At 36.4% G+C, this 13,683-nt stretch overlaps 1 protein-coding gene across 6 annotated transcripts in view; it reads right to left on the bottom strand.

Annotated features, from left to right (window-relative positions):
• Nucleotides 1–13,683, bottom strand: part of MPDZ (multiple PDZ domain crumbs cell polarity complex component) — a 160,073-nt gene that overhangs the window by 123,174 nt on the left and 23,216 nt on the right. For all 6 annotated transcript variants that reach the window (XM_032306254.1, XM_032306257.1, XM_032306259.1 and 3 more), the window contains 2 exons: nt 11,321–11,402; nt 8,584–8,750 (listed from right to left, as the gene is read on the bottom strand). In XM_032306254.1, coding sequence (XP_032162145.1) covers nt 8,584–8,750; nt 11,321–11,336 — 183 coding nt within the window. In that variant the 5' untranslated portion in view covers nt 11,337–11,402. The remainder of the gene's footprint in view (nt 1–8,583; nt 8,751–11,320; nt 11,403–13,683) is intronic.

Here is a 13,683-nt window from a genome sequence, read left to right as displayed (position 1 = left end):
CACAATACACATCTGGGCTGTGTCTGTCTCCAAATCCTATCACACCACAGTGCCAGCATCTGAGATCAGCACAACAAAGGTCTCAAATCACCAGGATATCTTTCAGCTGTTTACAAGGGCAGTGAAACAAAAATGATAGAGCCCTGGGGTCTGAAGTCAGCCAGTCTACATTTAAACGCTAGCTCCAGCATATAACCTCCCGGTACCTCCATTTCCCTATCCATAAAACAAGGAAAATAACATTATCCAGTACATCTATCTCCTACTAGCTACAACTTTAGAGTACTGTTGCAGTGATGAAACAGGGACTTACAACAGCTCCTGGCACACAGTAAGCATTTCCTGCATGGTAATCACCATGACGATGATGATGAGTGGTGCCTCCTTCCAATATGGTTACCAGGAAAAACATGAGGTCTTCGAAGTAACTTCAGTTATTTAGCTAATTTATTTATACTAAAAATTATTTCTCTGGCAAGAAAAGGTAATTACTGATGCACAACAGTTCTGAATTTCATGAATACTTATATATCTCTTAATTAAGCAATCATTTATTGGACTTAAGTAAAATATCATATTAGGTACAAAGTAGTCAAAGATGAATATGATATGATTTTATCCCAAAATTAGTGAATGGTTTTCAAACAGATATAAAATGCACTTAATTCTAAAACCCCTTTTTATGCTTGGTAAAAACAAATGGCATGTGGAACACCACATATACCCCAGGGTCTAGGTATGTGTGTGGATGTGTACTTGCAGAACGTCTTTTCTTTATTTAAATCTCAACACTTCTGTGCTTTCTTAGCAAAACTTCCAAGGAAAAAAAAATTACAGAACGTAGATTGACCAAAAGTAATATTGTTAATCAAAGTATGCTGAAACTTTCTTCATCAAAGGGGTGCAAGTATTCAAATTAAGTAAATCAATATACCTTAAATGCCAAGACAAAAAGAAATTTAGAAACTGAAAACCTAGGAGACAACTGGGGTGGTTCAGTAGGTTAAGCATCTGACTTTGGCTTAAGTCGTGGTCTCAGGGTCCTGGGACTGAGCAGTGCTTGGGGGAAAGGTGGCAGGTCTGAACTCAGCAGGGAGTCTCCTTGTCCCTTTCCCTCTGCCCTTCCCCGCCAACTTGCATGCACACTCTCTCTGCCTCAAATAAACAAAATCCTTAAAAAAGAGAGAGAAATTGGAAACTTAGATGAACAACATGTTAGAATGTTTGTAGTGTTTTTTCTATCAGTCCCACATTTCTAGGAGACAAATAAAACTGATTCACAGTTCACAGTCTGCTTAGAGAAAAATAAAACCAAACCCTACAGACAAGTTTAAATATACAGAAGTAGGCACATAAAGACTGATGGTACTTTGTCACACTGTCTCTCCTTCCACTATTATCCTACTCAGTTCACATCTACTGTAAAAGCCAGCATAATTAGTTAAAAAACAGAATGGAAGTTCTGGTTTATATTGAAAAGGTCCTCTAGTTAAAATTTGAGGGAGTATTTAAAAGAAATGGCAAATCTTAATGATTCTGAATTTACTAAACATTAAGTGCATAATAAGGAATGCTAATAACTGTTTCCCAACCTCTCTGTTCCCTTACAGCAGAGAACTAACGGTTTAGAAACAGTGTATGACAGACATACATTCTTCTAAATCTACCAATGAATAACTGTGCAGTCCAGATTACGTTACACAATGTCTCTCAGCCTCAATTTCTTCTTGGATGAAATGAGGATCATGCACACTTCATGTAGGTGATGGACGAGCTAAATGAGACAATATCCACAGCACATGAGATCTCCCTATAGGCGATGGTGGTTATTCTCGTTACAGAACTTCAGATGTAAATCAACCTGTATTGTGCTTATATTCTCAGGTTAAAAACCTCATTTAGGTTATACCCAGTAAATTTCACATTCTTCCCTCTTCTCCAAAGACCATTTAACTCTGTCACAAAAACACCATACAATTAGCACCATTTGCTGTTTTAGACACACATGCATACCCAATAGCAAGATGGTGCCGCATTTTAATCCAGCACTGTATAAAAAGCTTGAACAGTGCCTTCTTGCCCAGGATAAAACAAGAATTTTACTCCCTCAAAGGCTCTATATTTACAAACTTTCGGTTAAAGGAACAAACATTTAAAAGCTGTTATTGTACCAAAAATAAAGTATTTGAAATTCCTACAGTAAATAAACTCTATGGTAAATGTAAAAACATAAGAATCACTCCTTCTCTTTTAACTTCTCCTAGATAATGTATGTTAAAGTCTCAAGAAACAAATACTTTCCTGTTAGTTAGGCAGTTGCAATGCTCTATCATAAAAGTAAAACCATTTTGAGGGTAAGAAAATATTTTTTCATTTTCACAAGCAACATCAACTTGGACAAATTCCATTCCCGTTTTAGATAATTCCTGTTAATGGGGTCAAGGCATGTTTTCTTTCTCTCTGTACTTCTTCCCCCCACACCACCAAGTCATAGTTTAACCCACAGGCATTCTTGGGAGACAGCAGTTATTCCCCCTTTACTGACAGCATGGCTACTGATGAATCTTCTCCATTTTAGTCTCAAATTAGAAATCATAGAGAGAAGGGTGATTTCTTTGCCATTTATATAAGTAATTAAGCTGAGGAAACACAGGCATATATGCTCCCTACTACGAATCTACAAAACCATATCCTTCTGATTACCATAGTCAGAACAGAGCAACAAAATGCCCAGTTATCAAAATTCTCATCTTTCCACCAATCTAAAAAATATAACTGTAAAAAATTACCAATGTTGATGATGCCACCCTTTAAAAGCAACAAACCTCAACAGTTTGGTCATGAACATGATTTAGCAGCTTTATAAATGAGTACCCACAGAACAGCAACTCTCCAGGCGTGCCCTGTGAAAATGTAATTGAAATATGCAATTGACTACTTATTTCTCCAGGCTCTCTGAAGGCTGTTCCTCTTTTAAGACAGAGCATCAGAAAAACATACATGGTGTACAATACACTTTAGCAGAAAAGCCATTACTAAAATTATAATTAGGATGTGATGCTGTATTCTTAGTATGCACTCTCAGTATACCTCACTCTTAGAAAGATGGAAGAAGCATTTCTTTGAAGAACAATTCATGTATTTCATGATTATAATTAAAGGTCTTATCTATCCAAATATCAGTAAAACCTTCACCTTAATTGTTTTAGGCAGTTTTACTATAATTTTTAAAATGTGGAGAAAAAATAAATGATTGTTAAATATTATATTTAATAGAAGTGTTAGAAGATGATACAATTTTCAATTTTCAACTTGAAACAATAGTTTGATACAGAATGCTGAATGCAAAAGAGGAATGATGAAAAACATACACATAACTTCCCCCCTGGAAAAAAAAAAAAAAACCTCTACCTTAATAAATTCTTCATAATCTGGTTCCCACGTTTCCTCTCTTGCCAAGAACCCACACACAGGTTGTTGCCCTGATAACACAGATCTGTAGATGACTCTGTATGAGGGTTTCTCAAGCTCAGCACCATATGCATTATAAACCCAATAATTCTTTGCCTTAGGAGGCTGGGTGATGCACTGAGGATATTTAGCAATATCCCTGATGTCTACTCATTTCCATGCCAGTAGCATGGCCCCTACTACCCCAAGTTACAACAGTCAAAATGTCTCCACACATTGCTATCTGCCCCAATCACCTTCACTTGAGAACAACTTCTCTCTACCTGCAAACACTGTTTCCTCGACCTGAAATAAATTTTCCCATTCACTGCAGAGAAGTCCTACTCATTTTTTAAGACCCATCTTCTATGTTCCCTCCAATGTAAGGTTTTCTTGTAGTCAAAGTTCATAATTCCTTATAGCACTCACTTTCTTATTTAGTTACATAAAACAAATGTATGTTCTCTTTCCTTCTCTAATAATGAGAATTTCTTTATTCATAGTATTTTTTTTAAAGATTTTATTTATTTATTTGAGAGAGAGAGACAGTGAGAGAGAGCATGAGCAAGGAGAAGGTCAGAGAGAGAAGCAGACTCCCTGTGGAGCTGGGAGCCTGATGCAGAACTCGATCCCTGGACTCCAGGATCATGACCTGAGCCGAAGGCAGTCGTCCAACCAACTGAGCCACCCAGGCGTCCCTATTCATAGTATTTTTACTGACTTTATTAATAAATGATTATAAGTCTTCTAAAAAAGCACCCATGAGAAGACCCTCCCATTGCCAAGGAAAATTTGGCTCACGGAATGATGTCTCACACTGACCATATACAACCCTCAGTGCACTCTGTCTCTCTCTCTCTCTCTCTCTGTGTCAGTTTGTGTGTATATTTATCTTTATATTTATAGGTACTTATATTTATATAATTGTTGTTGTCTTTGCTCCTGAGGAATGGAAATTAAATGAAAATACTCAACTTTAGTAATCGAAGGTCCTTGGAACATCCAGTTCTCTGATATTTTTATTTGGTCTTCGTTTAGCTCTACCTTTGTAGCTCTACCATTAGTTCATACATTTTGCCATCAGAAGTTGTTCCAAATTCTTTTGGGAATGTGAACAGGTAAAACTTAAAAGCATAGAAGTATAAGACAAAAATTTTATACCATGAACACTGTATTTCAAAATTAAAAAGGAGGATCCACTTAATCTAATCAACACTGAACAATAATTTCCAACCTGATTCTACATTGTCAACATCTCTCCAATTACTTCAAAAAATGTCACAAAATTTCCAAAGAAAAACTTAGAAAAAAAATCTGGCTTCAATTTGTATACATTATGCATTTGGATAATATGCGTATACGCCAACACTTTTCTGAGAAAAGAGTGAACGAACAAGGAGCATGGAAATATCAAACAACAAGAACAGCCACAAAATAATAAAATGGCATACTCCAAAAAGGCCAGATATCACAGACATGGAGAAACCTCCAGAATATGTGGAGGCCTGAGGTTCATTTCCACTATCAGCAGCATTTGTAACCTGAATTATATACATTATTTCCTCAATCTCAGAATTGGTCTCAGTCGCCATAGCTTTAAAAAAAGAATCTCTGCAATGTCGATTTCTAAGTATTAATCCTAAATTTCTACCCAAATTAGTAATTTTAATTCACAGTCTTCCTACTCATGGTAAAAAGACATTTAATTTAACGTCTATGGTCAATTCATAAGGCAAGGCAATTAATTAATCAGGAAAGTCGTATCCACCTCTACTGGACTGGAGAAACATCACAGAATAAGTATGCAAATCCAATATCCTCATGGCTGACAAGTTTCTATTATTAAACTGCTAACGTGTTTATTTCCCCCACAATAGCTGGATTTCTGTCATGAATACGCATTGAGCCCTGCAGTTATTAGCTGTGATGACTAGGTGACAGTGAGGACACTACTTGAGAATTTGCATCTGACAGATCATTGACACACAGTCACAGTTCTTTTTTTTCCTCCTCTTCACTTAAACAGGAATCATGCAGTAGGAAAGGAACTGGAGCTATTAGAGATTATTCAGGTTTAATAGCACACATCCTTTTAGCTGGCGGTTAGAACAATACACAATGTGGCAGAATTAAACAGAGGCATCAATTATGCTCTCAGACCTGTTAATATTTTTGACAATATTTAAATAGCACATCCCTTCAGGGCATGGCTTTTTTGCCCTCTCAGTTACACACCTGTCAAATGTTTAATTTGCCAAAGGGAAACAGTTTGATTTCTAAGGGCAGTCTTAATACTGAAGAAGCAAATTGGAAAAATTACGCATTATTGAAAGGATATAATGAGAAGGATCTGAGGGGGAAAAATAGTCAGCTTAATTCAACATGGCATGTCAGCATCTGTCATTAACGCAACAATATGATCACGTCCTCCAATATGCTGTATTTACCTCAGGCTTTTCAATTATTCACTCCTTTCACCTTCTAAAATGTAGAAGGATGATGATGAAGTTGGAGGAGTCAAAGTTTTTGGTAATACTAAAAAAGATGGAGACACTAACTTGTACCCATGGTGCATATAAAATTACACAACTGAAAACATAACTCAGGTAAAAGATAAGAAACAGAAGCTAGCCACAGGTTAGACTGGTATAACTACTGGTTTAAAAGCACAAAAAAAATTCATGCCTAGATTCACTAATTAAATATTAAATTATAAATATTAACAAATTATTCTTTTAAAAGATTTTATTTATTTATTTGACAGAGAGAGATCACAAGCAGGCAGAGAGGCAGGCAGAGAGAGAGAGGTAAGCAGGCTCCCTGCTGAGCAGAGAGCCCAATGTAGGGCTCGATCTCAGGACCCTGAGATCATGACCTGAGCCGAAGGCAGAGGCTTTATTAACACACTGAGCCACCCAGGATCCCCAAATATTAACAAATTAACAGGTAGTAAACCACACAGAAAATCTAATCCTAACACTATAGGTCTGTAATATTTATGTTTAAACTTTAAAACAGAAAATAATACAAAATTTTGAAAGGTAGTCTAGTCATACAAGAAAAAGATGGTTCGACAAACAAAGGAAATTGAGTCAGTAAAATGAAGACTAAAGTGAAGAGTCACAGAAACTATGAGAGATATGGATGGTTTCCACCAGAATTGAACTCCTGACCTCTAGGAGCCAAGTTTCTACCCTCAGGAAAAAAAGGAAAAGAAGATGTGAGACAGGCTGCAGAATCACAAAAGGGGAAAGACTGTGCCTTGGGAGGCAAGAAAACCACGTTCCAGTTCTGGCTTTGCCCTTATTACAACCAAATCACTCAAACTCATTAAGTATTTGTAATACACAGGGTGTGAGCCAGCTGGTTTTCTTGGTCCCTTCCAGCATTTGAAGAGGTGACCAAAAAGCCAAAAGTCCAAAGACATTTGAGACATGCCTACAGAATGCCCAAACCTCACAATGTCCCGAGTCTTGAAATACATCAGCATCTCTCATCAATACTGAACATGGTCGCAGACTACCTGGCTTGATAACATTATGCTCAAGGGTTTCCAAGGAGATTTCAGCTGAATCACATGGGACCCAAAGTTTTAGAGCCATACCCTACTTCTAATTGGAAATGGTAAAACAAGGTCAACAACCAATAAACCTAGGTCTCCCCTGCTTTCAGGGCTAGAAGAGATACTTCTAGTTCTCTCTTTAGTCGTATTTCCTAACACAGTAGTACTTTTTGTTTCAACTTTTCCTCCCATTCTAATCATATTTTCAGATAATATAATAAGGGGAGAAGACATCTGTTCGACTTCTTCACTCTCTCTGAAAAACCAGATAATCTTCCACATCATAATTACACTTCTACTCAGAACACTGATCTCTCCAAACTCTTGCCAATTCATTCTGAAAAGGAGTATCTAAAACCAATCTTTTCAATAACTTCCAAAAAAATCAACAAAAAATACCCCAAACACAACTACATATAACAAAAACCACCCTTTTCTTAATTCATGATCACAATTTTTAAAATCATTAACTAATAATTCACTAGAGAAAAATATTTTTAAAAATTCTTCTTTGTTTTTTGCATATCTTTTTTTTAGTATCTAGATTAAGAATTTATGTGACATTAAAAAATTCCCTCTCTATTGCTACTATTTGTTCTTTTTGCATTTGGCACATTTTTTTAATTGGAGCTATTCTTCCACTGAATTATAAAACTAGTCTTTAAATTTCATTTTTAACCTTTTAAGGCAGAATATTTGTTAGCAAGTCATCCATAGAGATTAAATTAATGCTGAAAACATTAGAATGAGAACTAACTTAGACTGAAGGCATAAATGAGACTGACTTCAAGCCTTGTAAGGATAACAACGCCAGTTGTAAGGATAACAATTTCAAAAAACACTTTTTTTAAAAAACCTGAGAAATGTGATTAAAATAAGAAAGTTCAAAGAACATCTAACTTGAGTGTTTGTTCTGTCATTGTAATGTTTCAATTTTAATATAAATGCTAGGAAATTTCAAGGCTCTTTATTTTTTTTACAAGGAAAAAAACAGTGTTACATTTAGAGGTTCTAATGTTTATCACCATCTGATGCTGTCATTGGAAGCAATTGCTACTTACACTCTTTTAAGAAGTGAGAATTGCAATTTCTCCAACTGATGACAATGTAATTATTTCTTTTACTGTCAAAATAGAGGTGATTTCCCTTCCTCACACACATGATTACACATGCAAATCCAGGCTTATCTGAAATCTTATAAGCGTGCTGAATGTCTGAATCCGAATGCACAAGATCACATGAACAATGAGCCTCAGTGGGATGGAAACCAAGTCCACAGCCATCTACCCTCAACTTATTTTTATCATCCCCTTGTCCTATAGGGACTCATACTTCAGCATCCACACAGCTTTCAACACAATGTCATATCATCTACAATACACAGCAACAACCATTACAGAAATAACTGGGGGTGGGGAGTCACAGTGAATCTGAATGTCTCATTTGGAGATTTAAATGACTTTATTAACTGTTCATTAACACATACAAAAATTAGCCTTTCAGAAAAACACAAGACTGTCACAAGATCTATGCCATGCTGTGAACACGGCTTTGGGAGAATTGTGTCCTACCTGGTCTTTCAGCTGCTGTACAGAAGCCTGAAGGTTCAGAATCTGACTGAAGAGCGGGCTCTGCAAGACTGACTTGAGAAGGTTCAATTTGTCTTCATTGGCTCCATCTCCACGTTCTCGCAGCTTGGCTTGCAAGCGCTCTGCTGCCTGCAGGGCTCGGTTTTTGTCTAAACCAAAGGGCAGCATTGGTCACTAACAGTATTCAAAAGATACACACCAAACCCCGCTTACTAGAAATCCTAAAACTATTCCTTTCGAGAGCATAAAACTGACTCAGAGAAAACAGAACTGTAAAATGTCCCTAGAAATATGTCCCTAACACCTTGAAGTTTCTGGTTAGAGAGTCTGTCTGAAAGCAGAGAACTGGTTATAGTGGATGCCACAAGCACCTCATTTTTGCTCCAGTTCAGATGGGGTATATTTGAATTCCAACGCCAGCTGTCAACTCTTTCATATAAACTACTGAAAACCAAACACTTCATGAACTTGAAAATGCTGACACTTTCACTTTTTCAAAAACTTTATTTACATTTAAGAAAAATTAAAACTATAACTTACTCACTAATAATCGGATGTAGATGATGTCACTGATGAGTCATAACATCCAAAACACAACAGTTTCGTATATTAAGGAACGAACATTCTATACTTGACAATTCACTTGAAAATGTATCACAACAATATATAACCCTTCAAAAACACTTGTAAATACTCTCTTTCCCCAAAATTAAATAGGATATCCATATATGTATCAAACCAAAATAATTCAAATATTTATTGACCACCTTATATATCAGGCATTAAAGTTACAAAAGTAAGTATTTGAATAAGTGTATCCCTAATAATCCCAGCATCTTACAGGCATGTTTCCACCAGATGGTGATTTTCTATGACAAATCACATTTAAAAACCTGTCCTTAAAACTCTCTCGCACTTTTTCACAAGTGAACCTAAATTTGTTTTAAAGAAATGAAGACCATTCAAATATATGTTCTAACAGATTCATCATGGTAACAAGGGTATCTATTCTTCATTTGCCATATTACAGTAATCAAAGAGTGGGAATTATCACCACAGACACTTCTGATAGAACCAAATGTGGGATGATGCAGAAATGGGGAAATTAAGGCATAAATTAATGTTGACCATGAGTTCACATGCATACACAAATTTAAACAAACGGTATTTACTCATTAGTAATTAGTATTTATTTATTTATTTGTATTTTTTGAGAGAGAGAGCATGATTAGGGAGGGTCAGAGGGAAAGGGAGAATCTTAAGCAGGCTCCAAGCCCAGCACAGAGCCCAATGCAAGGCTCCATCTCATTACCTGAGATCATAACCTGAGCTGAAATCAGGAGTTGGATACTTAACTGACTGACCTATTGAGATGCCCAATTATAAGTACAATTTTAAAAGTAAATAATGATAAAGGCATGAGAATTTTATTCTGTGTCTTATTTGTATCTAGATTTGAATCTCAGTATACAAATTTGGTATTAATTTCCATGCTAATTCTTGGAAGGTGTGCATGTCAGCAATAACTTACAAAATAAAGATTGGAAAGTGACAATATCAATAATTCTCTATTTCTCCTTCACTGTCCACTTTCTTATGAGGAACTTTGCTTTGTGGACTAGTAGTAGTCTTTGTGGCATGTGGCTTTAGTATAAAATGGGGGATAAAGGTAACACGTACCACGTACTTTCATCACTCACATAGTACCAGGAGCAAAAGTCAGAGTAATGATCCCCACTATCAAAAAAGCAGCTCCTTCCCCTTTTCCTTCCACCTATTCTCCTCTATTCCCCAAAGCATGCAGGTATTGGGGCACCAGCCGCTATCATCAAGGCACCTAAGTGAAATCCAGATACCTCCCAATAGCCATACCCCAACATTTCCCAGGAAAACACGAGGCATTAGGACACCAGGAGAGGGATGCGTGTACAAGATATGCCTGAAACTAGTTCTACAAACCAGCTTCTCTAAAACTCAAGAGCAGTGAAAGAAAGAGTAACATGTGAATTTGGGTATTTCAACCTATATTATCTCATGATAGAAATTAAACTGCCTTAAATCATCACTGAAGTTTGTCAGCCTAAACGATTGTTATTGTTATAGCTCAATGGTCAACTTAAAGCTCAGTAGGATTTCAACTGCCAGGGGCACTTGGGTGGCTCAGTGGGTTAAAGCCTCTGCCTTCTGCTCAGGTCATGATCCCAGCAGACAGTGGGCTGTCTGCTCAGCGGGGAGCCTGCTTCCTCCTTTCTCTCTCTGCCTGCCTCTCCACCTACTTGTGATCTCTGAGCTCTGTCAAATAAATAAACACAATCTTAAAAAAAAAAAAAAAGGATTTTAACTGCCAAAAATATAGAAGCCAATGAGTTTCTTTCAGTATCAAAAATACTGTTAAGCTTTCTGGTGCTATCTACAAACACCATTAACCAGAAGTGGGTCCATAAATCAGAACAAGGTTTACATTAAATTTCATTAAAACTCATCATTGGTAGAACATTTCATATGTCCTTATCTTTTGCTTACGAATGATTTGTTTTTATAGCACTTCAGATTAAATCATCCAAATATAAAAACACATTTCCCTGCTGTAATGCTAATGGATAAAAACTTCAAAAAACCAAGTTACGAGACAAAATCCTGCTATGTAGAAAAACCATTTTAAAGATCCTAATGGAAAAAATTCTGGTTCTTAAAGAAAATAAGAAGGAATAGGTCTTACCTATAGTTTCTAACATTTTTTTTTTTCCCAAAGGTCAGTGTTCTTCTCTATAATGATTTTAAACAGCAACTAAAACAGAACTCTGGGGAGAAAAGAAATAAAATGGAATGGTTATGTTTTATCACAACATTAAAACTACATAAAAAGTACTTGATGGTACCACAATTCCATTGGCCATTAAAATCTTGTTGATTTAACTTAAAATAGCTTCATAGGCAAAAAGAAAAAAAAAAGTAATCATTTTAGGATTTATTCAAAATTATTCAAAGGTAATACTAGCATAGTAAGGTAAAAGGCATACAATGTGTTTTAAATAAGATGGCAGACATATCCCAAAATACTTAAGATCTTCTCAACACAGATCACTATAATCTTAGATTCACTTACAGATTCTCACCCACAGAATAAGGAACTTACTTGACTCTGCATGAGAAATTCGGTGGGCAAAAACATTAAAACATAAAAAGCAGAAGATGTAATCCTGCCTTTGATTGCTCACAGTCCTAACTGGGGACAGCATACACACATACCAATTAGAAATAAACTATGACACTCATGCAGTATGTGAACCAATGGGAACTACTAATACATTAAATCATGGATGAAAAACTGAATAAAAGAAAGCGTAATGTTAAATGGAGGAAGGGTTTTTCAAATGCTTTCAAAATACCCTCCTCACTATAATATTCTCTTCTCCCTCATTCAAAATAAACTTTCTCAACTCCTTCAACTCAAACAGACTCCTCTTTCTCTGACAATACTTATCCAGATTCTTTAAAGTACCAGCTACAGATTCCCAATGGCAATGTCCAAATCGCTAATGGCAATGTCCAAATCGCTAACCATACCTCATCTTTGCTGTCCAACAATTTATATGTCCTCTCCCTAGTCACACCCACCCTCTGCCTTGCAGAAAAACCTCAGTCATTCCTTCAATGGAGAAAAAAGGTCTACAACCCATTTTCCTCACTTTTGGAAGATGAAATAGGATTTGTCTGAGAAGGAACAAGTTGCCCTTGTTGTCTCTTTAACAGAAAATGCATCTGGGACAAAAGGAGGTCCGTGATGTGTATGAGCAGATGCATAGACCATCCATCAATGCCTGTGATTAGCTTTGTATAATAACAGAGAACAGTTCTGACATTCCTTATCCTGATTTAGAATACACTATTTAAAACATCAACTCCACTGGAAACAGACAGCTCTACTACTGACACTTTCTTTCCTGGGGTCAAGAAAAGAGGGCAACAGCTCTAACTTGAAATTGAAACCTAAATAACAGTGTAGGAACCTTAGTTTCCTAGGAAACTTAATCATTGGGTATACTGCAATAAATGAGATAAAGTATAAAAATTTCCAGCTCATAGTATAACTCACACTGGAAAATACATATTCAGGATTAATGCTGAGCCCACAGAGACGAGCATTTCAATGTCAGGCATTGTGTGATTTCATGGGAAAAAATACAGGGAAATCTTTAAAATAAACTAGTCATATTTTTAGTCTTATTGCCATGGGATACTTCATAAGATAGCATACTATTGGGTTCCCCCCTCTCAAAAACTTACTAACTCCTGACAGTTGTTAACAAATCAAAGAAAGGATACACCAATAAAAGGAAGGCCAATAACTGATACATGCCTAGGAGGAAGACCGCTAGCAACAGAAGAGCAAGACTTGAGGGAGTGTGATCACCTGTGGCAACATTTCCACTGGCCCCTTACCAGCTGCAATGCCCTGTGGAATCACTGTCTCTCCAGAACTAGAAAACTCTAATTACAAATGAATGATACTCAAAGTCTGAGTATCAAACTTTGTATCAAACACATCAGTACTGGCTAGGCGCAATAAAGTCAGCTCTATCTTCCTCCCCCTTTGAAAAATTAACTTGGAAAGACAAACAGTATTCATGACTTGGAGGGGGAGGTAGCCCATTGATTTAGAAACCCACTGATTTACGAGGAGTCTGCAGACAAAGTACAGAGTAAGCAGTTCCCCACTGAGAAAAACACTGTCATCCCAAAGTTCATCTACAAGTTGGTTATGTGGAAAGAGAATTACTTTTCTTTTCTTTTCCCCAGAGAATCTCTTATCATAGTGCTTTTGTTTTTGTTTGTTTTGGTTTTTTTTTTTAAGCTCCACTCAACAGCAAGTCAGACATTAGCTCCCAGATGACAGCTCCATTCCTCTAGATTTCAGAATTAAAAAAAAAAAAAAAAAAGTTTCACAGTTTCTCTTCTCTGCTCTGATGTCCGTAAAATAAATTTTTCTTTTTTTTTAGTTTTTCCAGATTTTATAATTAGTAGCCATGACAAAGAGATAAGAGGTTAAAAACAACAACAAGGACGCCTGGGTGGCTCAGT

This window comes from Mustela erminea, chromosome 12 (assembly GCF_009829155.1).
Source record: "Mustela erminea isolate mMusErm1 chromosome 12, mMusErm1.Pri, whole genome shotgun sequence".
Lineage (NCBI taxonomy): Eukaryota > Metazoa > Chordata > Mammalia > Carnivora > Mustelidae > Mustela > Mustela erminea.
This window is presented reverse-complemented; position numbering and strand designations above follow the sequence as displayed.